Raw genomic sequence first — 23,081 nt, 5'->3', positions numbered from 1 at the left:
TCAGAATCATGGCTTCCTCTGATGTGGAAGGAATGCAGGGAGAAGACGGATTGCCAGGAAATCAAGAGGATCCACAAGAGTTTCAAACGCATTTGTAAATTTTGTTTTAAAGTTTAAAGCATATGTGGCAACACAGATTTGTTAAAATTAAATAATGAGTAAAAACTATATTATTCTCTAAAGTTTTGTGTTTGAAATTTCATAATTTTAAAAGTACAATTTAAACTTTAATAATTTATAACAATGACTTAAATGTTTATGGACTATTTTCACGAGGTATTTGTCAAGGTATTTTGCTCTCCTGCTTGAATGAGGGCAATATGGAGAGAAATATTTACTTACTTTGTTATTTATTTACTCCATTCCCAAAGCTCTAAAATCGGTGTCTTAAACATTAAAAATAAAACTTGACATGCTGCAAGTGCTTTCCACAGAATTCACTAAGTCCTTCCTCACTTAGTATTTATAACCAGGTGAACTGCCATGGAAGATATGATGAATTCACTTGCTGTACTCTCGTACTAGAAAACAGAGCTTCATCAATTTGAGGGCACCACATTCATAAAGCTGGTGCATGCTAACAGGATCAACATCGACTCCCTGGGCTGTTACATGAGAGTTTTTATTTATTTATGTTTTAAAGAATACACTTACAGTTGCTTCATTTGCAAATATTTTCTCCCATTCTGAGGGCTGTCTTTTTGTCTTGTTTATGGTTTCCTTTGCTGTGCAAAAGCTTTTAAGTTTCATTAGCTCCCATTGGTCTATTTTTGTTTTTATTTCCATTTTTCTAGGAAGTGGGTCAAAAAGGATCTTGCTGTGATTTATGTCATAGAGTGTTCTGCCTATGTTTTCCTCTAAGAATTTTATAGTGTCTGGACAAAGGATTAATCTCCAAAATTTACAAGCAGATCATGCAGCTCAATATCAAAAAAACAAACAACCCAATCCAAAAATGGGCAGAAGACCTAAATAGACATTTCTCCAAAGAAGATATACAGATTGCCAACAAGCACATGAAAGGATGCTCAACATCACTAATCACTAGAGAAATGCAAATCAAAACTACCATGAGGTATCACCTCACACCAGTCAGAATGGCCATCATCAAAAAATCTACAAACAATAAATCTGGAGAGGGTGTGGAGAAAAGGGAACCCTCTTGCACTGTTGGTGGGAATGTAAATTGATACAGCCACTATGGAGAACAGTATGGAGGTTCCTTAAAAAACTAAAAACAGAACTACCAGGTGACCCAGCAATCCCACTACTGGGCATATACCCTGAGAAAACCATAATTCAAAAAGAGTCATGTACCCCAATGTTCATTGCAGCACTATTTACAATAGCCAGGACATGGAAGCAACCTAAGTGTCCATCATCGGATGAATGGATAAAGAAGATGTGGCACATATATACAGTGGAATATTACTCAGCCATGAAAAGAAATGCAATTGAGTTATTTGTAGTGAGGTGGATGGACCCAGAGTCTGTCATACAGAGTGAAGTAAGTCAGAAAGAGAAAAACAAATACCGTATGCTAACACATATATATGGAATCTAAAAAAAAAAAAAAAGGTTCTGAAAAACGTAGGGGCAAGACAGGAATAAAGACGCAGACGTAGAGAATGGACTTGAGGACACGGGGAGGGGGAAGGGTAAGCTGGGACGAAGTGAGAGAGTGGCATGGACATATATACACTACCAGATGTAAAACAGATAGATAGTGGGAAGCAGCCGCATAGCACAGGGAGATCAGCTCGGTGCTTTGTGCCCACCTAGAGGGGTGGGATAGGGAGGGTGGGAGGGAGAGGCAAGAGGGAGGGGATATGGGGATATATGTATGTGTATAGCTGATTCACTTTGTTATACAGCAGAAACTAACACACCATTGTAAAGCAGTTATACTCCAATAAAGATGTTTAAAAAAAAAAGAATACACTTACAACTGTGATATGAAAAATTTACATGAAATAGACATAATTTTATTTATTGTGATTACTAATAGCTTTCTTTATTGAATCATTACTATGTCCCAGGCACTCTTCTAAGGATTTTACAAATATTAATTAATCTCCTAACAATTCTTGGAAGTAGGTGCTGTGATTTGCATTTTACAGATGAGAAAACAAAAACAAAGAAACAAATAACGGGTTAAATAACCTGCCCAAGGTTACACATCAAGTAAGTGAAAGAGCTAGAGCTGAAACCGGAAATCTGATTTCAGAGTCTCCAGCATCAGCCACCATATGCCACTGTATTACCCAGAGACCATCAGATATATATTATCTTTGATCTCACCTACTTGGACGTAGAACATACATGTGAACTCTAATTACTCCCACCCTCAAGAACAGAAGTTTCCTGATAGCATCTAAAATAGGCCCTCTTGTGCAAATTATTCATGTCACATAGTCAGCCAGTGGTCGTGTTAGCCTTTGAATTCAGGTACCTAGTTTGATAGTCTTTCTGTAATTTGCTGCTTCCTCCAATATATATTTGATCCAAACCAAAATCTATTGTTTGTTTTTCCAATTCTCTGGAACTCATTGCCAGGTTTATCTCCTTAGCTCACAGCTCTGATCATTTTACTGATCCATTCGGTAGCCCTTCATTGCCTATCGAGTTAAACTCGTAAAATGCCTTTCCCACAGTCTTACTCCAACTTTCCAGCCAAACTAGAATACTTGCTGCCTACTGAAACACACCATACACATTCCCAGTACCACACTTTAGCTCCTACATTCTCCTCAATAGTTCTTATCCTCTGCTGGCATTCCCCGCTTACTAGATTGTCAGCTGCTTGTGAACAAGGACTAAGTTTTTCTCATGATTTTAACCTCGTTGCATTTAGCATAACATCTTCTATATGAGATAAACTTGAACTAATATGTGCAATTGGAAAATTTCCCTTAGAAAAGGTAAACTAATGTTGTCTATGCAACTGTGTATTTTCCTAATCCACACTTGCTAAAATATCTTTTCAATCAAGGAGCAAACAAACACTACTGGATCAAAGATAAATGAAAGTGGGGGAGCAGGGAAAATGGGCAGACAGTAATCTGTCATTTGTTCAGGATCATCATTCATCCAGAACAAAACAGATCTTAACAGTACGCGAAAAACCTCTGAACTGAAGGTGACAAAAAGGAATACTGTACATTTGGGCAACATATTAAAAAACAGTTCATCGACAGTATTTTTTGTCTTACATTATAGACACTTCAACAAACATGATTTCCCAGTTCACAGCGGTTTGTAAACAGCAAAGCTAATGGTTTATATCCTTATATTGTGCACACACAAACACATACGCACGCGCGCACACACACACACACACCCCTTCCTCTTAAAAGCACATAGGCCTTCAAAACATAAAATGTGGGGACCATTTATAGAAATCCAATATATTTCAATAGCCACTGGGATATTATAACCAAAGTCCTCTTTAAGAAAACATATTTTTCTTTTTAAATTACATTATATTTACTCCTTAAGGAGACAGGTATGGATTTAACATATTCTTTTAAAGACCTCATCAAAACTAATTAGACTAAAAAAGCAGGGAGAGGCAGTTCCAGAAGAAACTTGGAACAAAATATTCCACGAGGTGAGACAGTTTCTGGCCATGCAGAGGCAGGTCTGTATTCAGCTGCCAATGTGTACAGGCATGGAGGCGGACACCAGGGCCAGAGAGGACAGTAACGAGCAACAGGTGGCAAACCAGGCTAGCAGGACACATGAGGGTGGACTAGTAGGAGGTAGCATATCATAACAGGCAGGTGGATCAAGGCTAAGGAGAATCCAGGAACTGGCACTACTCAGATCCAAGAAAAGCCGGAGGTAGGGAAGTGGGTCATCAGGGAGCAGGGTCCTACTGCCCAGCTAGATTCAGAGGCATCTCCCTTCCTCAGGGACAGACACAAAGTAGAGACTCAAGCAGGATTCAATAACCCCTCATTTCCTGAAGGTAGATACAGATAAACAGACAGAGATACACATACACATATGTACCTATCTCTATATCACTCCTTCACTGTGGCTTAACAGTAGTAAATAAATTAACAGGTAACTGCATGAAAAATACATATGTGCTTTAAATAACTAAGGTACTAGAGAGATTTTAGAGACAAAGATTTTTATCAAAATCAGGTACCAAAAATGTATACTGCTAATCTAACCAAAGCAATAAGGAAAACAAAAATAACAGAAGTCAAAACTGTCATGATTCAACACAAAAATATTGCACACCTAGAGGACACAAATAAGTAAACTGAAATACTTTATAAGTAATAACAAGTTATCTAATACAAGTGACCACAAAATAAATATTCCAAAATTATAAGCAAACAATTAATGAGTGAGAAGATATAACGGGAAAAATCAGTTCACTGATAGTGTCCAAAATATAAAATACCAAGAAGCTAAACTTAGAGGTCACTTCTGAAGAAAACTAAAACAGGGAAATCTAAGATATGATTACATTTTTTGGTAAGGGAAGCCTATTATAAAAAACATTATAAAAACCATGTTTTTTATAAGTTTAATATGCCAATTTAAATTTAATATATATATTATATATATATAATATAATATATATATAATATAAATTTAATATAAGTTTAATATGCCAATTTAAAAATCTTAAATAGTATTAGATTATTTCATATTTATAAAAACATCTTAAGTTCATCTGGAAGAATAAATAACTGAGAAATAAGATAAACTTTTTTGAGTAATAAGAGTGATGAGGCGAGAACATCCATCTATTAAAATATTTTATTATCAAAATAAACTGTATGACTGACATGAGAAGAAGCAATACCTAAAGAAAGTGACAAGTTTTCAAACACAGGTCATGCTATAAGATTTTAATATGTCAGTAAGGATATATCATCCACCAAGGAAGAAAAGATACATCATTATTCAGTAAATGATGTAGGGAAATTGGCTGCTAGGGAAAAAAAAATGAAATCATGTTAAATTTAACCCCCTCACTCTAAACCAAAATGAATTTTGGAGTGAAAAATCTCAGTATGTTCCATGGTCTTATTTCTTTTGGTCTTCATTTCCTTTAAAGATCATAAATAATTTCACCTTTTCAGGATGAACACTCATCCAACTTCTAATGCCCAGTGGATCATACCACCCCAGTGTGAAACATTTACATTTTCTCCAAAATTTATAAGAATTCAAAGATATATGTCCCAGAAACAAAACCTGAAGTTTAAAGAAATAAAAGGTATCCAAACTGGAAGGGAAGAGGTAAAATTGTCATTATATGCAGATGATATGATACTTTATATAGAAAACCCCTAAAGACTCCACACAAAAACTACTAGAACTGATAAACAAATTCAGCAAGGTAGCAGGATATAAAATTATCATACAGAAATCTGTTGCATTTCTTTACACTAATAGTGAAATATCAGAAAGGGAAAGTAAAAAAAATCCCTTTTAAAATTGCATCAAAAAATAAAATACTTAGGAATAAACCTGACCAAGGAGATGAAAGACACACGCTGAGAATGGTAAAATATTGATAAAGGAAATTGAAGATGATTCAAAGAAATGGAAAGATATCCCAAGCTCTTGGACTGGAAGAATTAATATTGTTAAAATGGCCATAGTACCCAAAACAACCTACAGATTTAATGATACCTATCAAATTAACCGTGACATTTCACAGAACTACAACAAATAATTAAAATTTATATGGAACCACAAAAGACCCAGAATTGCCAAAGCCATCCTGAGGAAAAAGAAGAAAGCTGGAAGCATAACCCTCCTAAACTTCAGACAATTATTACAAAGCTCCAGTAATCAAAACACTGTGGTATTGGCACAAAAACAGATATATGGATCAATGGGACAAAATAGAGAGCTCAGGAAAAAACCCACTCACCAATGGTAATCAATCCTCAACTAAGGAGTCAAGAATATACAATGGAGAAAGGACAGTCTCTTCAGCAAGTGGCACTGGGAGAGCTAAAAAAAGAGTTACCATATGATCCAGCAATCCCACTCCTGAGCATGTATCTGGTCAAAACTCTAATTAGAAAAGATACATGCACCCAAATGTTGAATGCAGCACTATTTACAAGAGCCAAGACATAGATGCAACCTAAATGCCCACTGACAGAGGAATGGATAAAGAAGATGTGTGTGGAGAGATATATATATATATATGTATATATATATATATGTATATACACATACACACAATGGAATATTACTCGGCCATAAAAAAGAATGAAATAATGCCATTTGCAGCAATATGGATGGACCTAGGGATTATCATACTAAGTGAAGTAAGTGAGACAGAGAAAGACAAATATCATATGATATCAGTTATATATGGAATCCAAAAACATGATACAAATGAACTTATTTACAAAACAGAAACAAGACTCACAGGCATAGAAAACAAACTTATGGTTACCAAAGGGGAAAGCACGGAGAGGAGGTATAAATTAGGAGTTTTGAAGTAGTAGATAAAAAGCACTATATATAAAGTACATAAAGAACAAGGTCCTACTGTATAGTACATACATATGGTCCTGTAATAAACCATAAAGGAAAAGAATCTGAAAAAGAATGTATATTATACATGTATAACTGAATCATTTTGCTGTACACCAGAAACTAACACAACATTGTAAATCAACTATACTTCAACAAAAAATAAATACATTTTCAAAAAACCTAAATAAGGGGACTTTATATGAAAAGAAATATCATTGTTAATCATCTAATATAATGAATGTCAAAATCTACTTATGTGTTCCTGCCAAAATACAGAAACTTATTTTTAAAAATTCAACTATTAATTTGAAAAAGAATAATAACTCCAATTGATTAGAATATACTGAATGTGTTTAGTCCATGAGTTCATTTTTAAAACCCATGAATAGTCAGTCATTATTAGAGGATGATAATGAACCAATTTATTCTGAAAACTAGCAAATAAAGGGAAAGATTCAAGCACTTTATCCTTCCTTTTATACACAAACTGAATGACGCAGTAACAAAATATCTGAGGACAGGTTTTTTTCTTTATATTCTAGCTACAAATAAAGAAGAAATGACAGAATTAGACTATCACTACTTCTCATTCCATAATGGATCCCAGCAAAGATCAACAATGGCTGCTAATATCAAAAAAAGAGAGACAACCAGACATAATGTTTGTAGAGTAACAGACTATAATGTAATCTTGCCAGCCCTCCCTCCCCCATCAAGTCTGAATCCAATCAAGCCTGAATCCAATCAAGCCTCTACAGCGAGCTACCAATGAATCAAACTATAGATGTCAGAAGAATGTTAAATTATGCCAAAAGAATGCAATCAGCAAATCCAGATTTTGGAAAACTGTACAGGACTAATGATTCAATTTCTTCAACAAATTTGCAAAAGATATAAAGTTATAGAGGAGGAACCATAGAGACTTAAAAGATTTATCAACTAATCACATTGTGTGGGCTTTATTTTGGTGCCAGTTCAAAAATACAAACTAAAATGGCTCCACACAAACACTTGTACGTAAATTTTTATAGCAACATTATTCATAATAGCCAGAAAATGGATAAATGTGGTATAACCTTACAATGGAAGAGTATTCAGCCACAAAAAGGAACGGAGTACTTATTCATGATACAACATATATCAACCTTGAAAACTTTATGCAAAGTGAAGGTGGTACTAACCGGGTTTGTTTTGCCCGACGTGCAGCAAGCTGAACCGGTGAGATGCCGAGGTTTGCAGCAAAGCGAGGAGACGGGAGAGGAGGTCTCGAATCTGCTCCAAGAAGGCAAGGGGCTTGGGTATTTATGGGATTAAAAAAAAGCAGCAGGGCTGTCGGAGGCGAGGGGGAATGGGGAAAGGTGATTAGAAAAAGGTGCGATAATTGCTGTTCTGCGCAGGCTTAACTAGCTACAGGCCTTTTCACATTCTAAAGTTCACGAGTGCGGATGCCTGCGCATGCCCGCGCATGCCCAGTTCAAGGGTCAGTGGTCCTTCCCGGTCCTAAGGAGCTCAGTTCAAACTAGACACAGCTGACCCTTGGCTCAGCTTGAAATAGATGCAGCTGACTCCAACCAAGTTCCTGGAAAACAAGTCTGTCAGACACCTTATTGTTCAGGCTATGTGCTGCTTAGAGGTCGTGAAAGTCTTAAAGCCTTGATTAGTGAAGGCAGGTGAAATGGATTTCACCCATGGTTACAGAAGAAGCCAGACATATTGTAATTATTCCATTTATATGAAATATCCAAAATAGGCATATCCATAGAAGCTCATTAGTAGTTGCCAGGGACAGTGTGGGAAATGGGAAGTGACTGCTAATGGATACAGGGTTTCTTCTGGGGTGATGGAAATAGTGGTGATGATTGTACAACTCTGTGAAAATACTATAAACCACTGAACTGTACATTTTAAAAGGCTGAATTTTATGTCATGTGAATTGTATCTCAATAAAAAATACAGCATTCATGAGAGAAAAAAAACAAACTGAAGTTTAGACTATTGGGCTACTTTGAGTAACCTTACTTCCCAGTTCAATAAATTGAATTAAAGTAGCATATACCATAATCTGTTATAACTGGGAAGGACCTTATTCCCATAATTGAATTGCCCAGATAATTGAAGCTTATCATTTGGAGAAAGCTACATGGTTCCCAGCTCCCACAATCCTCATCTCTGTATATCAGAAGCAATTCACCCCAAACTCTGGGAAGATTTAGTCCTTTCTTGGGAAATTTTAGGTATATTCCTTCAAGAGAATTTTGCTGTAGCATCAAATACAGTACAGGCCTTGTTTCCTGTCCTAAAAATTAAGATTCTGTCTTATTTGCCAGATATACTAGTTCTACTTGTGGATAAGTTCCTATTTTTATTTGATTTTCTTAAATAATATTCATTTGATTTTCTCATTACAAAACTAGAGAATGCTTTTTATGGATATTTTTTAATTACAGAAAACTCTCTTTTAAATTTATATCAACCAAAATTCTAGTACCTAAATATAACTATTATCACAGTTTGGTGTAGTGCTTTCCAAACCTTTTTCTTCTCATCATGGTCAACAAAAGAAATTCATCAAAATTTCATGAAGGGGCTTCCCTGGTTTTGCTTTCAGAGATTGGGCCTGAATTATATGTAATTTACCAAAAAAATTTAATAAATTAAAAAAAATCAAAAAATCTGCCAAATTAAGTCACGTGAAAGGAGAGGCCTGCTCTACTAGGTGTTCCACTAGTTCGTGTTCTTTTCTAAGAAGTTTACTGAGGCCTGGTAATTTCAACAGCACCTTATACAGACTACTGTAATCATTTCAAAGTCCTCTTATAAATGGGTTACACGGTATGCAACATTTAAGATACCATTTTTTAAAATGAATATTTACTGGACTAAAAAATGTACAAAATTAAGTTACTTTAAGGTAAATTAAAATATTTTATTACTATAAAGTCAAGACTTTATGAAGAAGAAAGTTGAAGGATACAAAGAGGGGAGTTAAGGATTACTAGTTCCAGTGCTGGGTTCCATACATACTATTCTGATTACCTTCAGGTACCCAGGAAACCCTGAACCCACAGGGTTCAAGAAGTGAAAAGGTGGCAACACAGACCAGCTTCTGGAGAGTGTCCAGAAGAATGGCCCAGGGTAAGATAACCACTGTCCTAAGGCTTTCACTCTCAGGGCCAGCTGGGTAAAATTGCTGGGTAAAATTGACATGGAGGCCGGAAAAAAAACAAGGATGACCAGGTATTCAGGAGCTGGATGACTAGGAAAAAGTAACCCACCAATACTTTTTTTTTTTTTTTGCGGTACGCGGGCCTCTCACTGTTGTGGCCTCTCCCGTTGTGGAGCACAGGCTCCGGACGCACAGGCTCAGCGGCCATGGCTCACGGGCCCAGCCGCTCCGCGGCATGTGGGATCTTCCCGGACCAGGGCACGAACCCGTGTGCCCTGCATTGGCAGGTGGACTCTCAACCACTGCACCACCAGGGAAGCCCCTACCACTACTTTTAAAACAAGTAGCCAATAAACTATCATACTCTCTTCTTATAAACATAGCATGAGTGCCTTAACTCAAATTGATGTACTCTAATTTTGTTGTGGCAGCCAGACTTAGCAATTAATTATTTAGACTTAGTATCTAAGGCTTAGCAATTTCAGCTCCAAAAATAAATCTTGCTATATAATGTATTTTTGAGTAGAGCATCTCTTGTCCCATGAAATTTCCAGGAACTTCTACTAAAATAAAATAAGCATTATATCTTGCACTGATCGAGACATACAATGTTTTGGGCAAAGCACCAAAAAAATTTAAACAAAGCCCAAATAGAAATAGAAATAAATATCCAATAAGGGAAAACCCCACTTCATCTCAGAGAAGATGATGTGGGTTTTGACAATTATCACTGAGCAGAGATTACATACTACCTGTTTTCCACCAGGTGATCCTTCTCAGCAATGACGATTACATAGCTCCTGCTCTATAGAGTGGAGGATATGAATACATAATCATTAAAGGGCAATGTGATAAGTGCTTGGTTATGAATAACCATAGAAGCAAATATTGTAATCAGTATGAGACATGTGAAAAGAGGCAGTTGTGAAAAATAGAAATCGTTTGATGATCCACACTCCACAAATAGTCTCTTGTGAGTATTTTCTTACAGTCATAAACTTTGAAACAGGAACATACAAGACAACATCAAGCTTCCAGTGATTCTGTGCCTTTTCAGCAACTTCTATTACCACGGAAGGATACTTGTGCTTAGGAACAAGTAACCCACCAATAAAACATGTGCTTAATTCTAAGGCCTTTGATTTTCAAAACGCTGTGGTTTTTTAAAAAGGGTAGATTTTGACAGAAGTCTAGTGGTCAATTCTGAACTAAGAATGACTTCACCACCCTGCATTTCCCCTTCTAGCTTTCCCTTTCCCCTCTCTCCTCTCTCCATTCCTCCCTGCCCCTCCCCCTTCCCTCCTCCTCTGTCTCCATTATTTGCCTTTATACTAGATAGACTATTAAAAGCCCCAGAGTCCCAGAAAAGTCTTGCTGCCCACTTCTGAAGGTAGAGCTAAATTACTGTACCCTCAGGAAATCTCACACTAATCTTATAAGATCGTGCTTCATTTTTTCCTGCAGCTGAACTTATTGCTAAGATAATGTATTTATAAAACTTTTTAAGTAACACACCACTGCCAAAAATAGTATTATAGTATTATCATATGTCCAAAAGCTGATTTTAATCATCACTTTAATCTTCAAAAGATAACTTATTCCATAGAGAAGACTGGGATTTTCTTCAAAGTCAGGAAAAAATAAGCAGTTTGATGAGTTAAAATGGATAAGATTAAAGAAAAAGTTCTGCTATGAGAGTTTTAGAAAGCTATATAAAATACCAAACACTCAAAGAAGTAAAAATAAAGTTTGAAATATAAGAAGTCTAGCTGTCTTAGAATTATATAGGGAACATGAAAGAATTAATATCTTGAAATTACTTAGTTAAAAAAAAGCAGCATATGTTCTTAGTGCTATTATATCATAAGATGAAAGAAAATCTAAAAGATTAAACCATGTTCATCTATAAAATAGTAAGATAATATGAAACAATCAAATATCACTTATTATATACTTATTTTTAAGCATAGCAACCACACACATAAAATTTGCTACCTTCTGCCAAACTTCAAATGCAAAAATTTCCAGGGACAGCACAACAGATTGGTAAAGTGTAAAGCAGCCCTTGCTTCTTGCATTCTTTCTTCTTGACGCACAAGAAAAGAACTTGCACCATGGAAAAGTCACACGGTCCCACTTCATTTTACTACAAAACAAATGCTACATTCTTCTACAGCCATTCTTGTATTATTCATTTTTATGCCCTTTAATCCTCAAAATGCTGGGGTTTCCCAATCATGAATAAAAATTAACAAGGTTGTTCATATTTCACAAAGAGATGCAACAATCATTCTGTGTTTACTGGGATCTGTTAGTGCTTACAGTCATGGCAGTGAAATGACCTCCCTCACACAGCGTGTGTATATACACACCTCCCAAACAGGAAAAAAATGTTTTTTTCTGTAAGAAGTTTATAACTAGAGATCGACTGGATGCAGTCAGGTCAGGTGTGTAGAATGATGCAGGTTAGGAAAGGAAGCACGGATTTGCTGCTATCAAGACCATTAAATCTTGCTGGAGAGAACTAATTGATTTTGCCCTTTTCAGTTTTTAAGGGGTCAGCTAAAGTCTCCCTCTGTGAGAGTGGATAATGGAGCAAGTGGTGAACTACATTAATGACTCTGTGACATACTTCCAGGCTCTGGTGTTACACAGTCTGAACACAGAAAGAATGTTCAACAAAGAGCCATACCAGAAGAGTCTGTAAAACCTTAAATTGCTACAACAGCTGAGAGAAGAGAATAGTCCCATTGAAAGGAAATTAATGAACAAGTGTCAAAATGGACAGTTGGTGTCAATTCCTAGAGGATTTGGAAGTGAGAAGTAGACTTGAGGAAACCATGTTAATAGAGCCCTGGTTTGTATGAAAAGAAAATCATACTTTACCAAATATCCATCATAGGAGTCATGCTTGTCACAATCCACATTACTCTGTGTTTAGCAAAAAGAATGCTTTATTAAGGGCTACGTAAGCACCTTACTTTGTTGATCTCCAAAAGCATATGATCGTCTGTTTTCTTGAACACAAATTTAGAAATAAATTCTACACTCAGCTGATGTGGTATTTCTTGAACAAAATGTACCCACCATTTTGAGGGAAAAAAAGACTCTTTCAAGCCCAAGCTATCTTTTTTTGCAACTTTCAAAAAGAAGCAAAGAACAAGGGGTGGGAAGTGGCAAATAGAAATTAGAGATTATGAAACTTTTATAAGATAGATTTATGTTAAAGAATTCAAAGAAATTAGGCAAGAAACTAGAAAATATCAAGCGATAGTAATTCTATTTGAAAACATGTAAAGAACTTCTGAAAGGAGATATAATATACATTTGCTCTTATTTAAGAATATTCAATCCTACCATAGAGTATAAGAGGAAAAAATAGGGAGAATAGATGAAACTAAATATAAAAGCAAATGGCTTGGAAAACAGGTTAGAGACAAAGTAAGTGTAGCCTATGCTTGTCAACATAGAAAGGGATGGAGGGCCAATTAAGCATCAAATAACTAAATATGCCTGAGAAACCCAATATTTAAGAAGTCTTAAACTGACCACTTATTGGTGAAATCCAGTTTGGTCCACAGAATCTGCTGGCTGCCCAGTAGATTATAGGTGAGCTGTAGTTTTGACTAGGTGTATAGAGCATCTGTGTATTTGTTCAGACACCTTCCATCTGCTGAAATCCTTTGATCACCCGCAATTCTAGTCCTTGTAGATACTGTAAGTGGGGCAGACTGAAGGGGAAGGGAGAAAGACAGGATATATATGCATTGTGTAGCTCAAGACTTGTATAGTATGGTCTCTCCACCCCACTTTTACCCTATCTTAAGTGCGCTAACCCACTCCGTCTTTCTCTTTCCTTCTTACTGTATATTTTAAAATAATCAAATAGACCATGAGTTTCAAGCATTTGAATTTGAGCATCAGTTTCATGACCTCTGGGACAGGCTGCCTGTACGTGGCACTGTACATGGAAAATAGCACTGCATCATTATTTCCCAAAGTACAACACAGGTCCAAATCTCAACCAACAGCTATCAACAGTGCCTCTTTTGGTCACTGGAAAAATGGAAGTTACCCTACAGGTTGCCAAATAAACATTCAAAGGTCCTCTAAGGTAGTTTGCCCCTAGACTTTTTTTTTCCCACTGAAGACTACTCTTCTGTTGGGCACTGTAAGGAGGCTCAGAATAAGAACTTCATTTTGATTATATAAATTACTGCTATAAGGGCCAGAGTTTAGTTTATAAGCATGTGATTTTCAGGCAAGTAGATTAATTTCTCAATGCTTCACTCCCTCTTTAAAATGGAGATAAATCATACTTGATAAAATATTGTGAAGATGTAATGAAATCCGGCTTCCCTGGTGGTGCAGTGGTTAAGAATCCGCCTGCCAACACAGGGGACAGGGGTTCAAGCCCTGGTCCGGGAAGATCCCACATGCCGCGGAGCAACTAAGCCCGTGCGCCACAACTACTGAGCCTGTGCTCTAGAGCCCACGAGCCACAACTACTGAGCCCACGTGCTGTAACTACTGAAGCCCGTGTGCCTAGAGCCCATGCTCCACAACAAGAGAAGCCACCGTAACGAGAAGCCGGTGCACCACAACGAAGAGTAGCCCCCGCTCGCCACAACCAGAGAAAGCCCATGAGCAGCAACAAAGACCCAACGCAGCCTAAATAAATAAATAAATAAATAAATGTATTTTTAAAAAAAGATGTAATGAAATCATTTATTTAAAGCACTCTGACACAGGGACTGCAACTTTTTTTTTTTCAGAATTGAATAATGGCTACAACTTTACAAAATAAAATATATATATAACTACTTTTTATTCTATACTCTAAAAGTACAAATTCTGGAATATTACAGCTTAAATCTCATGATAGTTTATACTTAAACAAAAGAAAATTTAAAAAGAAGTTAAATGATTTAATAAAAAGATTATACTTACATTGTGAAATTATACAGCACGGCTTTTCCAATCACAACATCTAGCCCAGATCTTGAAATCAGGGAAGATAAAACTTAACATGATTAATTTTTATGTGACTAGTGGCACACTGAAAATATAATCCCTGTACTTAAAAAGCACCAGATTATATACAATTTAAACATTTTATACCTTTTTCCATGTTTCTATCACTTACTATCCTAAAAGCTAACATGCATTATCTCAAGGAGAAATGTCTGAGCTTCTGAAAAAGTATGAAATGTGTGTGTACGTCTGATTAAACAACTTTTTTTCCAAACCGGTAGAAAAACTTTATGGAATAAATGTGTTTGTACAGTGGTGACTATTTGTCACAGTAGGCTGTGACATAGGCATTAAAGCACCAACTATTTTGGACAATATGTCATAACCAGCCAGTTGGAGGGCAGTAACAAAATACTTGGCTAACCATTCTATACTAGAGACATCTGTTTAGCTTAACAAGCTAGTAACATCAGACCCTACTATAATTTGGGTCATCTGAATACCACAATTCATTTAGTTTTTAAAAGGTGTAAATAACATTGAAAAATCATTCCATATATCTTAGAAATTTTAAACATTAGTTTTACATAGCATCATGGAAAATGTTTATGTAATATTTTAAGTGAAAAAGGCCATATATACATGATATTGCATTATATCTATATTCTTAAAATTATGTAATACAAAATTTACATTATGTATTATTACATTATATAAAAATTTTGGTCATATAGGAGACAAAAAGCAAAGGATGATTTATTGAGGTGACACGTAGGTGGATGATTTTTCTTCAATCAAAAGTTAAATAATATAATACCAATTTGTATTGTTTACTATGCACTAGACACTGTATATTGTTTATTAACTTTGTTTTAATCATTAAACCAACCTTATAGGGTAATATTATTTCCATTTTATGGACTAGTTGAGACTTAGAGAAGTTAAATAACTTGCCCAAGGTCAAATATTAGCAAATGGCAGAGCTGGGCCTAGGATCTAGATCTAACATCAAACCCCATATTTGTAGTCACTATAATTATGTTTAAAGAAAGTCTCCTTTATATATACTGCACTCTGTTCATTGCTCTTATTTATGAATAGATACTTGTCAGCACCTATCCTGTTTTTCCTGGAAGTAGGGTGACCAACTTGTTCTGATTTGTCCAGGATTTCCCAGTCTTTGTACTGAAAGTGGGACCTCCTGGGTACTTGTCCTAAGCAAACCTTTGCCAGTTGGTGACCCACAGGGAAGGAATACGTAACCTGAAAACATTCTAATGGTTCACAAATGTTGCTCTCAAACTCCTAAATCTGAGTGAAAATAGGGAGAGTGCAGAATTATAAAGAGAACTTCATTTTTTAAGCACCAAATAAGAGTTTCTCAGGTAGACGAGCATTTGTGGTCTCTTTCCCTGGACACTGTGCCTAGAAACTAAACGAGCAGCAGCCCCTTTCAGTAGCATTTTGTATCTAGTACATGAACTGAACACAGGTTTTTGTGGAAGTCCTGTTCTAGTCCCAAGTGGAAGGGAAAGGGGGGTGAGAGCAAAGAGTAAAAAATACATTTGAAAAATCTGAAGAGCAGCCTCTCTGCTCATCTTAGACACATTTCTTCGGAGCTATTTTGAAAAAGGCAGCTGCCCAGCAGTCCCCGTAATCCAGATCCAGCCCCATTTCTCTGCCCAACTTCTCACTGCCACAGTCTGGAAGTTGCAGAGCATTCGCCTTTAAAACATTCCCTTCTCCTCTGCTTGGTCTGTGCCCCTCCCCCATGTCCTCTGCAGTAACTCGAATGTTCTGTCTAAGTGCAAACTATTTTTACCACAGTGTTCGGGAATCTCTGGGCACACACTGTCTGCAGATTAGGTAAATTACAGGTGCATGGCTTCAGGTTACTCATGTAGCAGCCACAAGTTTAAAGCATTAATCTGCCTCTTCTGAATTTTCCCTTTCAGTCAGCAGGCCCTTCCTTCACCTTCTGCTCTTCAGGGCCGCTCACTGGCCTTGTTAGTTGATCATCTTCTCCCGGCAGGCTGGACTTAGCGCTGTTCATTTTCTTTCTCTCCTTGCCCTCCTCCACCCCGTTTCTTTTACTCCCTTTTCTCCTCTTTCTTTCCGCTGCTGAAAAAAGTATATTTTCTATCTGGCCCTCAGGTCTACTTTCTCAGCTGTAACTGAAACTGCTTTCTTTGAACCCAGCTATGCAGTAATATAGCCAAATTCCTTAGGTATAACCACAAAAATCTCTTCATCAGTTTCTGACTAACCCTGTGTCTACTTCTTCCCTGACCTTCCTCCTACTGTCGCCACTACGCCAATCCACAGGTTTGTTAAAAACCTTCACCTCTGCTCCCTAGAAATACCAACCCAACATCTCAGGAACTTACGTCCCCAGACCATCCTTTCGCAAGCTTCCATTCATGACAGACTCTTCACTGTTATACACTCATAAAGAACCACATTCTTTTCCTCCAAAGTTCTTAGCTCAGGTAGTCATTTGTGTCATTTTTGAAAATTAGTGTCTGTCCCCCACTAATTGGAAATTTGTTGAGGGCATAAATACATGAAACACAATTATCAGAGTCACTAGTTCTAATATTTTCACTTCCATTACCCCATTAACACAAATAAATTCCTAAATTTATCCTAAACATCTGTCTTAACAAATCTAGGTATTTCAGTTAATTCCCTTTGGCTATTTCAATCAGAGGCCTTATGAATTGAGTAGGGGAAGGAAGGAAATTAAAATTTGTTGAGTGTATATTCCATAACAAGGACTCAACATATATATTCTTTTCCATTTTATGCTAACAACAACCCTGTGATGTATACATTACATATGCCATTTGATCTCTTATAAAACTGAGGCTTGGAATGTATAATTGAGAATGGCTAGAACTTAGATTCTGGCTTACTCCGAGACTGTTTTTCTACCACATAACAGCACCTTCCCAAAGGCTCATAGCTAAAATCCACCATTGGCTGAGCTGGCCATAATCCTTTTCCTCCCACTCCTTTTCACGGAGAAGAAGAACTGGACATACTCAAGCTTTTGTGGAGATGATGGGAGGAAAATGCTTTTACAAATAACTAAGCATGAAGTAAGAATAATGGGGTGGTAAACTATTTCAAAACTCTCAATTCTATCACTAGCTTACTTTCACATTCTGTTATGAATGAACTCTAGGCCCCTGAAGTGATTTATTGACACAATATTATTATTCTCTTATTATTATTTACTTTTTCCATAATTAAAAAAAAATATTTGAACTATTTAAACCTTGGAGGATAAACCTGTTTTGACCACTTGTCAAGATCTGTGTCTCCCAAGTTGTACTGAGAAATAATGTAATTGCAATTACAGGCATCTCACATTTTGTTTGAGTTCCAAGAGTTCCGTATTTAGTCGTCTGGAATCACTGTGTATTTTCCCATTACCTAATCTGATAAAAAATGGTTATTTCCCAAGCTGGCATTTCCTTTTTTCTCTCTTCCCATCCCTATTCCCAATCCCCAAAGCAACAACAAAAGAGGGAAAAATCTGTTTGAACAAAGGTGAATAACAACATTAATTTTATTGGCCCGAGTTCTAGAAAATGTTGTGAAAGGGGCTTTGTAGTTTAATAAGAAATGACAGTTCAAAAGTGATAGTTGAATTCACACAAAGAAATGCCACCCCTTTCTGGGAAGTTGCTCTTGATCAGCACCCCAAAGCTTTTTCTTCTTCTTTTTAGAATCTTCTCTTTCTACATTTTGAACTCACCGTGTCTCCAGTGGCAACACTTAAATAAGGGAAAAATGAAGGAGAAAGTGCACACTTTCATATTCTTTAGCAGGTTCATGATGTGCAGACTTTCTCATATCTACCCGATACCTCTTAAAATCAGTGGTGAGTCTAAGAATGGTGTCACCTTAAACGTTACTTCTTTTTTAAAAAAAATACATCTTTATTGGAGTATAATTGCTTTACAATGCTGTGTTACTTTCTGTTGTGCAACAAAGTGAATCAGCCATATGCATACATATATCCCCATATCCCCGCCCTCTTGCGTCTCCCTCCCACCCTCCCTATCCCACCCCTCTAGGTGGACACAAAGCACCGAGCTGATCTCCCTGTGCTGTGCGGCTGCTTCCCACTAGCTATCTATGTTACGTTTGGTAGTGTATATATGTCGATGCTTCGTTAATTCTGTCACCCAAGCAACAAAATTCCCTAGAAGTGATCTTTTTCTTATCTCATTTTTTCTCCATACCTAATTGCAGTAATAAAAATACTTTTATAGGTATGCAACATTTTTGAAGTGATTTCACATTTTAAAAAACTTTATCATGACCTTTGAGAGTATGATGTCTTTGCCATTATACATGTTATGGGTGAAAAAACTGAGAATTTGAGATATTAGGGTTGACTAAGTTCTCATAGGTCCCAAACGATTGTGATCTAGGTCTTCCACCCCCAATTCCAGTGCTATTGCTCCCATTTTTTAATCACCTAGTCAATTTCACTCACCCTTCTAGATTCCAACTCCATAAGAAGAGGTCATTTTTCACCATTTTATTCTTGTCACCCAGGACACTATCTGGCACTCAGTAGGTACCCCAAAAATGTTGAATAAATGAATTTCACATATTGTTATCTTAATAATCTTAGCAACAATGCTATATAACTTTACTGGTTAAAATGACTTTTCAAATTGTCTTCACATTACAAGATACAGCACAGAGTGAGGTTAAGAGCACAGGGTAATTTTCCTTAATAGATGTTAGGCTATTCCCTGAATTCTTGGAGCCTCCAATCTGGAGTCTTAACTGCTGATATTAGCAACCAGGGGAATGGCAGAAATAGGAGAAAATGTCACAAAAGTATTGGTTTCTTATTATTCCCTGTGCCTCCTACTTTTCCAAAAACAGAAAAATGGTTCTCACACTTTATAAGGAATTATTCAGCTGCACATAACAAAAATGTAAAAACAGCACAAAATGTCAAAACTTAACATCCCAAGTCTGTGGCTCAATAGGAAGAGACTATGAAGAATTATCTTCTGGAACAAGTGACTTAACTAAAAAGTGTAACTAGTTTCTACGTTGTCTGACCATTGAGTCCAAGGACATTGTCTTTAGTCTATTCATTTAAAAAATGAGATCGGGGGCTTCCCTGGGGGCACAGTGGTTGAGAGTCCGCCTGCCGATGCAGGGGACACAGGTTCGTGCCCCGGTCCGGGAAGATCCCACATGCCGCGGAGCGGCTGGGCCCGTGAGCCATGGGCGCTGGGCCTGCGCGTCCGGAGCCTGTGCTCCGCAACGGGAGAGGCCACAACAGTGAGAGGCTCGGTACCACAAAAAAAAAAAAAAAAAAAAAAAGAAAGAAAGAAAAGAAAATGAAATCGTATTGAACACAGCCTATAATTACCGCTGCTTGGGGTAGAATAAGAAGATCTTATGTTTCCATCTAGTTTTTCAGGCACTGACTATAAAGGCTAAGACCAGAGTTGACTGTCACCCCAAAGGCAATGTAAGGGTGGAAAGAGTCCTTCCAGAGCTCTGGGAGGGGACGGAAAGGAAAGGGAAAGGGAAGGGATATAAAAATAAATAAATAAAGTAAAACAATTTACATAGGAGAAAAAATAAATCTCTGCTACAGCTGTGCTTTATTTCCCTCGTAAGAAATGGTCTTAGCCTTGACATGGCCTTATGCTTTAAATAACTAATGTTCATCAAGCAGCTAATATAAGGTTATATGCTTCACACGCATGGCATCATTTGATCGAATTCTCACCCAAATCCCATAAGGCAACCGTTGTTATCTTAAAGAAATCGAGACCTAGTATTACCCATGCACACATAAATAGGGATGAACTTAGCTGAGCCCTGAGGGGGCGTCTTTGGAAGTTAGGGGCCCTGCACGTCACCCTTATCTTGTGCTGCCTCCTCTACCACCACCCTCGTGTGTATGGGGCCACGGGCAAACTGCAAGGAACATTCTGTTCCTTGGTTTGTATCTTGGTTGCTACCTTTCTCATCTGAATCCTATGAAAGAACGTATTTGGAGTCAGTGGATACCGAGAATGCTAATGAAAAAGCTGTGACCACACACTGTAGAACAGGAGCCTTAACAGAGGCATCTTGGAGTGGCACGTTGAATCCTGGAACATCACATAGCTATAGTGTGAGTCTTATTTCCACTAAAACTATTTTTCAAGAGACATTATTACATTTAGTGCATCCCCATCCTCAGTCCCACCCCTTACCTTATAGGTACTACTGCTCCACCGTGGAGCAGGGGTACGGAATTCAGATCTTGGTTGCTACCCTCCAAAAACAGATAGCCAAGGAAGGAACCTGAGCACCCTCCAGCCACCCCCTTCCAGCTCCCAAATTGTCATTCAACCTTAGTAAAAGAGAGGAAAGAGATTTACCTGCTGCTATTGAGGCTGCAGCCTGAAAGTCATGTATAACCTTTGAAGGACTGTAATGGTTTTAATCGCAGGAATAGCACCTTTTTGACAGGCAGGAGGGAGAAAAGAGCTGAACCAGTCTGCAAACATTAACCAAGCTATTTTGGAGCCATGGCTACTGCCTTTGAAATCTTTCATCATATGGGTCTATACTTAGAATTCAGATGAGCCTGGGGGAGGGGAATGGGGCAGTGTTAATCCCCAGTTGGTCTGAAGTTGTCCTGTAAGCAGGTTAGCATCCAAACTGCCCCAGACTGAGGTGTTCGATGCTTTGTTTAAATTTTTGGATTCTCTCCATGTATTTTGTTTTCACCTGTTCTGCACATAGGTTGCCGCATCATTCCGGGGGTGACACTTCTCAGTTTTCTTTCAGGCTAGATGTTCTAGAGAGCGCTGGCTGTAATCACATTGAGAGACTGATGCTCCATGACAGCTAAAAGGTGGATTGAGTTTCAGGAGCTTCTATATATAAAGCTGGGGCGACTTAAGTCACCGCACTAATTAAATGCCATCGGGGTGGCTCCTCTGGGTTTTTGAGCCCATCACCCCGTTCAGACCCAGTCAGAGGCCAAGGAGGAGAACATGATGATGGACCTTTTTGAAACTGGCTCCTACTTCTTCTACTTGGATGGGGAAAATGTTACCCTGCAGCCGTTAGAAGTGGCGGAGGGCTCTCCTTTGTATCCAGGGAGTGATGGTACCCTGTCCCCCTGCCAGGACCAAATGCCCCCGGAAGCTGGGAGCGACAGCGGCGGAGAGGAACATGTCCTGGCGCCCCCAGGCCTGCAGCCTGCCCACTGCCCCGGCCAGTGCCTGATCTGGGCTTGCAAGACCTGCAAGAGAAAATCTGCCCCCACCGACCGGCGGAAGGCCGCCACCCTGCGCGAGAGGAGGCGGCTCAAGAAAATCAACGAGGCCTTCGAGGCACTGAAGCGGCGGACTGTGGCCAACCCCAACCAGAGACTGCCCAAGGTGGAGATTCTGCGGAGCGCCATCAACTACATCGAGCGGTTGCAGGACCTGCTGCACCGGCTGGATCAGCAGGACAAAGTGCAGGAGCTAGGGGTGGACCCCTTCAGCTACAGACCCAAGCAAGAGAATGTAAGCGCAGACGCCGCCGGGGCCGGGGAACGCAGAGGCTGATTAGGCGCCTCCTCGGGGCCTGAACCTCCAGCGGCTCTGTCTCCGTTCGCGTCCTCCTTCCTCACCCGCCCCTCCCGGTCCCTCTCCAAGGAACCCCCGGTGACCCGTGAACGCGGGGTGCCTGCAATAGGCAGGAAATTCGTACCCGGCCGGAGGAAACAGGGGAGACCCCCTCCCAAAGGGCCCCCTACCCCACCCCCGGAACCGACGTTTCTTGGCTAATCTGCTGCCTCGGTCTTCCTCCAGCTCGAGGGTGCGGATTTCCTGCGCACCTGCAGCTCCCAGTGGCCAAGTGTTTCGGATCATTCCAGGGGGCTCGTGATAACTGCCAAGGAAGGTAAAGTAAAAGGGCACTGGACTGCGCTGGAGAACATCCCGGGAGGGGACTGGGGTGCTCGCTGGGGGCAGAAAGCGCTCGGAGCCCAGCAGGAGCCTGGACGGTCCCTAAGAGACCGGCGCTCCTTGCGCGGGGACCGGTCCTCCCGCGCGGTCTAAGCGGCTTCGCGCGGGGCGCGGGGCTGCCGGCTTCTTCCTTCCTTCGGGGTTATGTTTGTGTGTGTGTTTTCTGCGCTCAGGAGGGGCAAGCATCGATTCATCGGCCTCGAGTAGCCTTCGATGCCTTTCCTCCATCGTGGACAGCATCTCCTCGGAGGAGCACAAACTCCCCTGCGTGGAGGAGGTGGTGGAGAAGTAACCCCGCGCCGGTGCTTGGGATGTCCTCCACGTAGCAGGAAGATCCCTCCCTCCCTCCTTCGCCTAATCCTTTAGGTCACGTTACAGTAATATTTAGGAACCCAGACCCAGGAGCTTATGAAAGG

General features: G+C 38.9%; 1 protein-coding gene across 1 annotated transcript; it reads left to right on the top strand.

Moving 5' to 3' along the window:
* Positions 1-21,625: 21,625 nt before the first annotated feature.
* MYF6 (myogenic factor 6) lies at positions 21,626-22,957 on the top strand (the record flags this gene model as incomplete). The annotated part of the gene is made up of 3 exons (XM_081249099.1): positions 21,626-22,221; positions 22,510-22,600; positions 22,839-22,957. The coding sequence occupies exons 1-3, from the start codon at positions 21,703-21,705 to the stop codon at positions 22,955-22,957; spliced, it is 729 nt and encodes a 242-aa protein (XP_081105225.1). The 5' UTR covers positions 21,626-21,702.
* Between the last annotated feature and the right edge of the window lie 124 nt (positions 22,958-23,081).

The sequence above is a fragment of the Mesoplodon bidens genome, assembly GCF_964165515.1.
Source record: "Mesoplodon bidens genome assembly, chromosome: 11".
Taxonomy (NCBI): Eukaryota; Metazoa; Chordata; class Mammalia; order Artiodactyla; family Ziphiidae; genus Mesoplodon; species Mesoplodon bidens.
The sequence above is the reverse complement of the archived record's forward strand: the minus strand, read 5'-3'. Positions and strand labels throughout refer to the sequence as shown.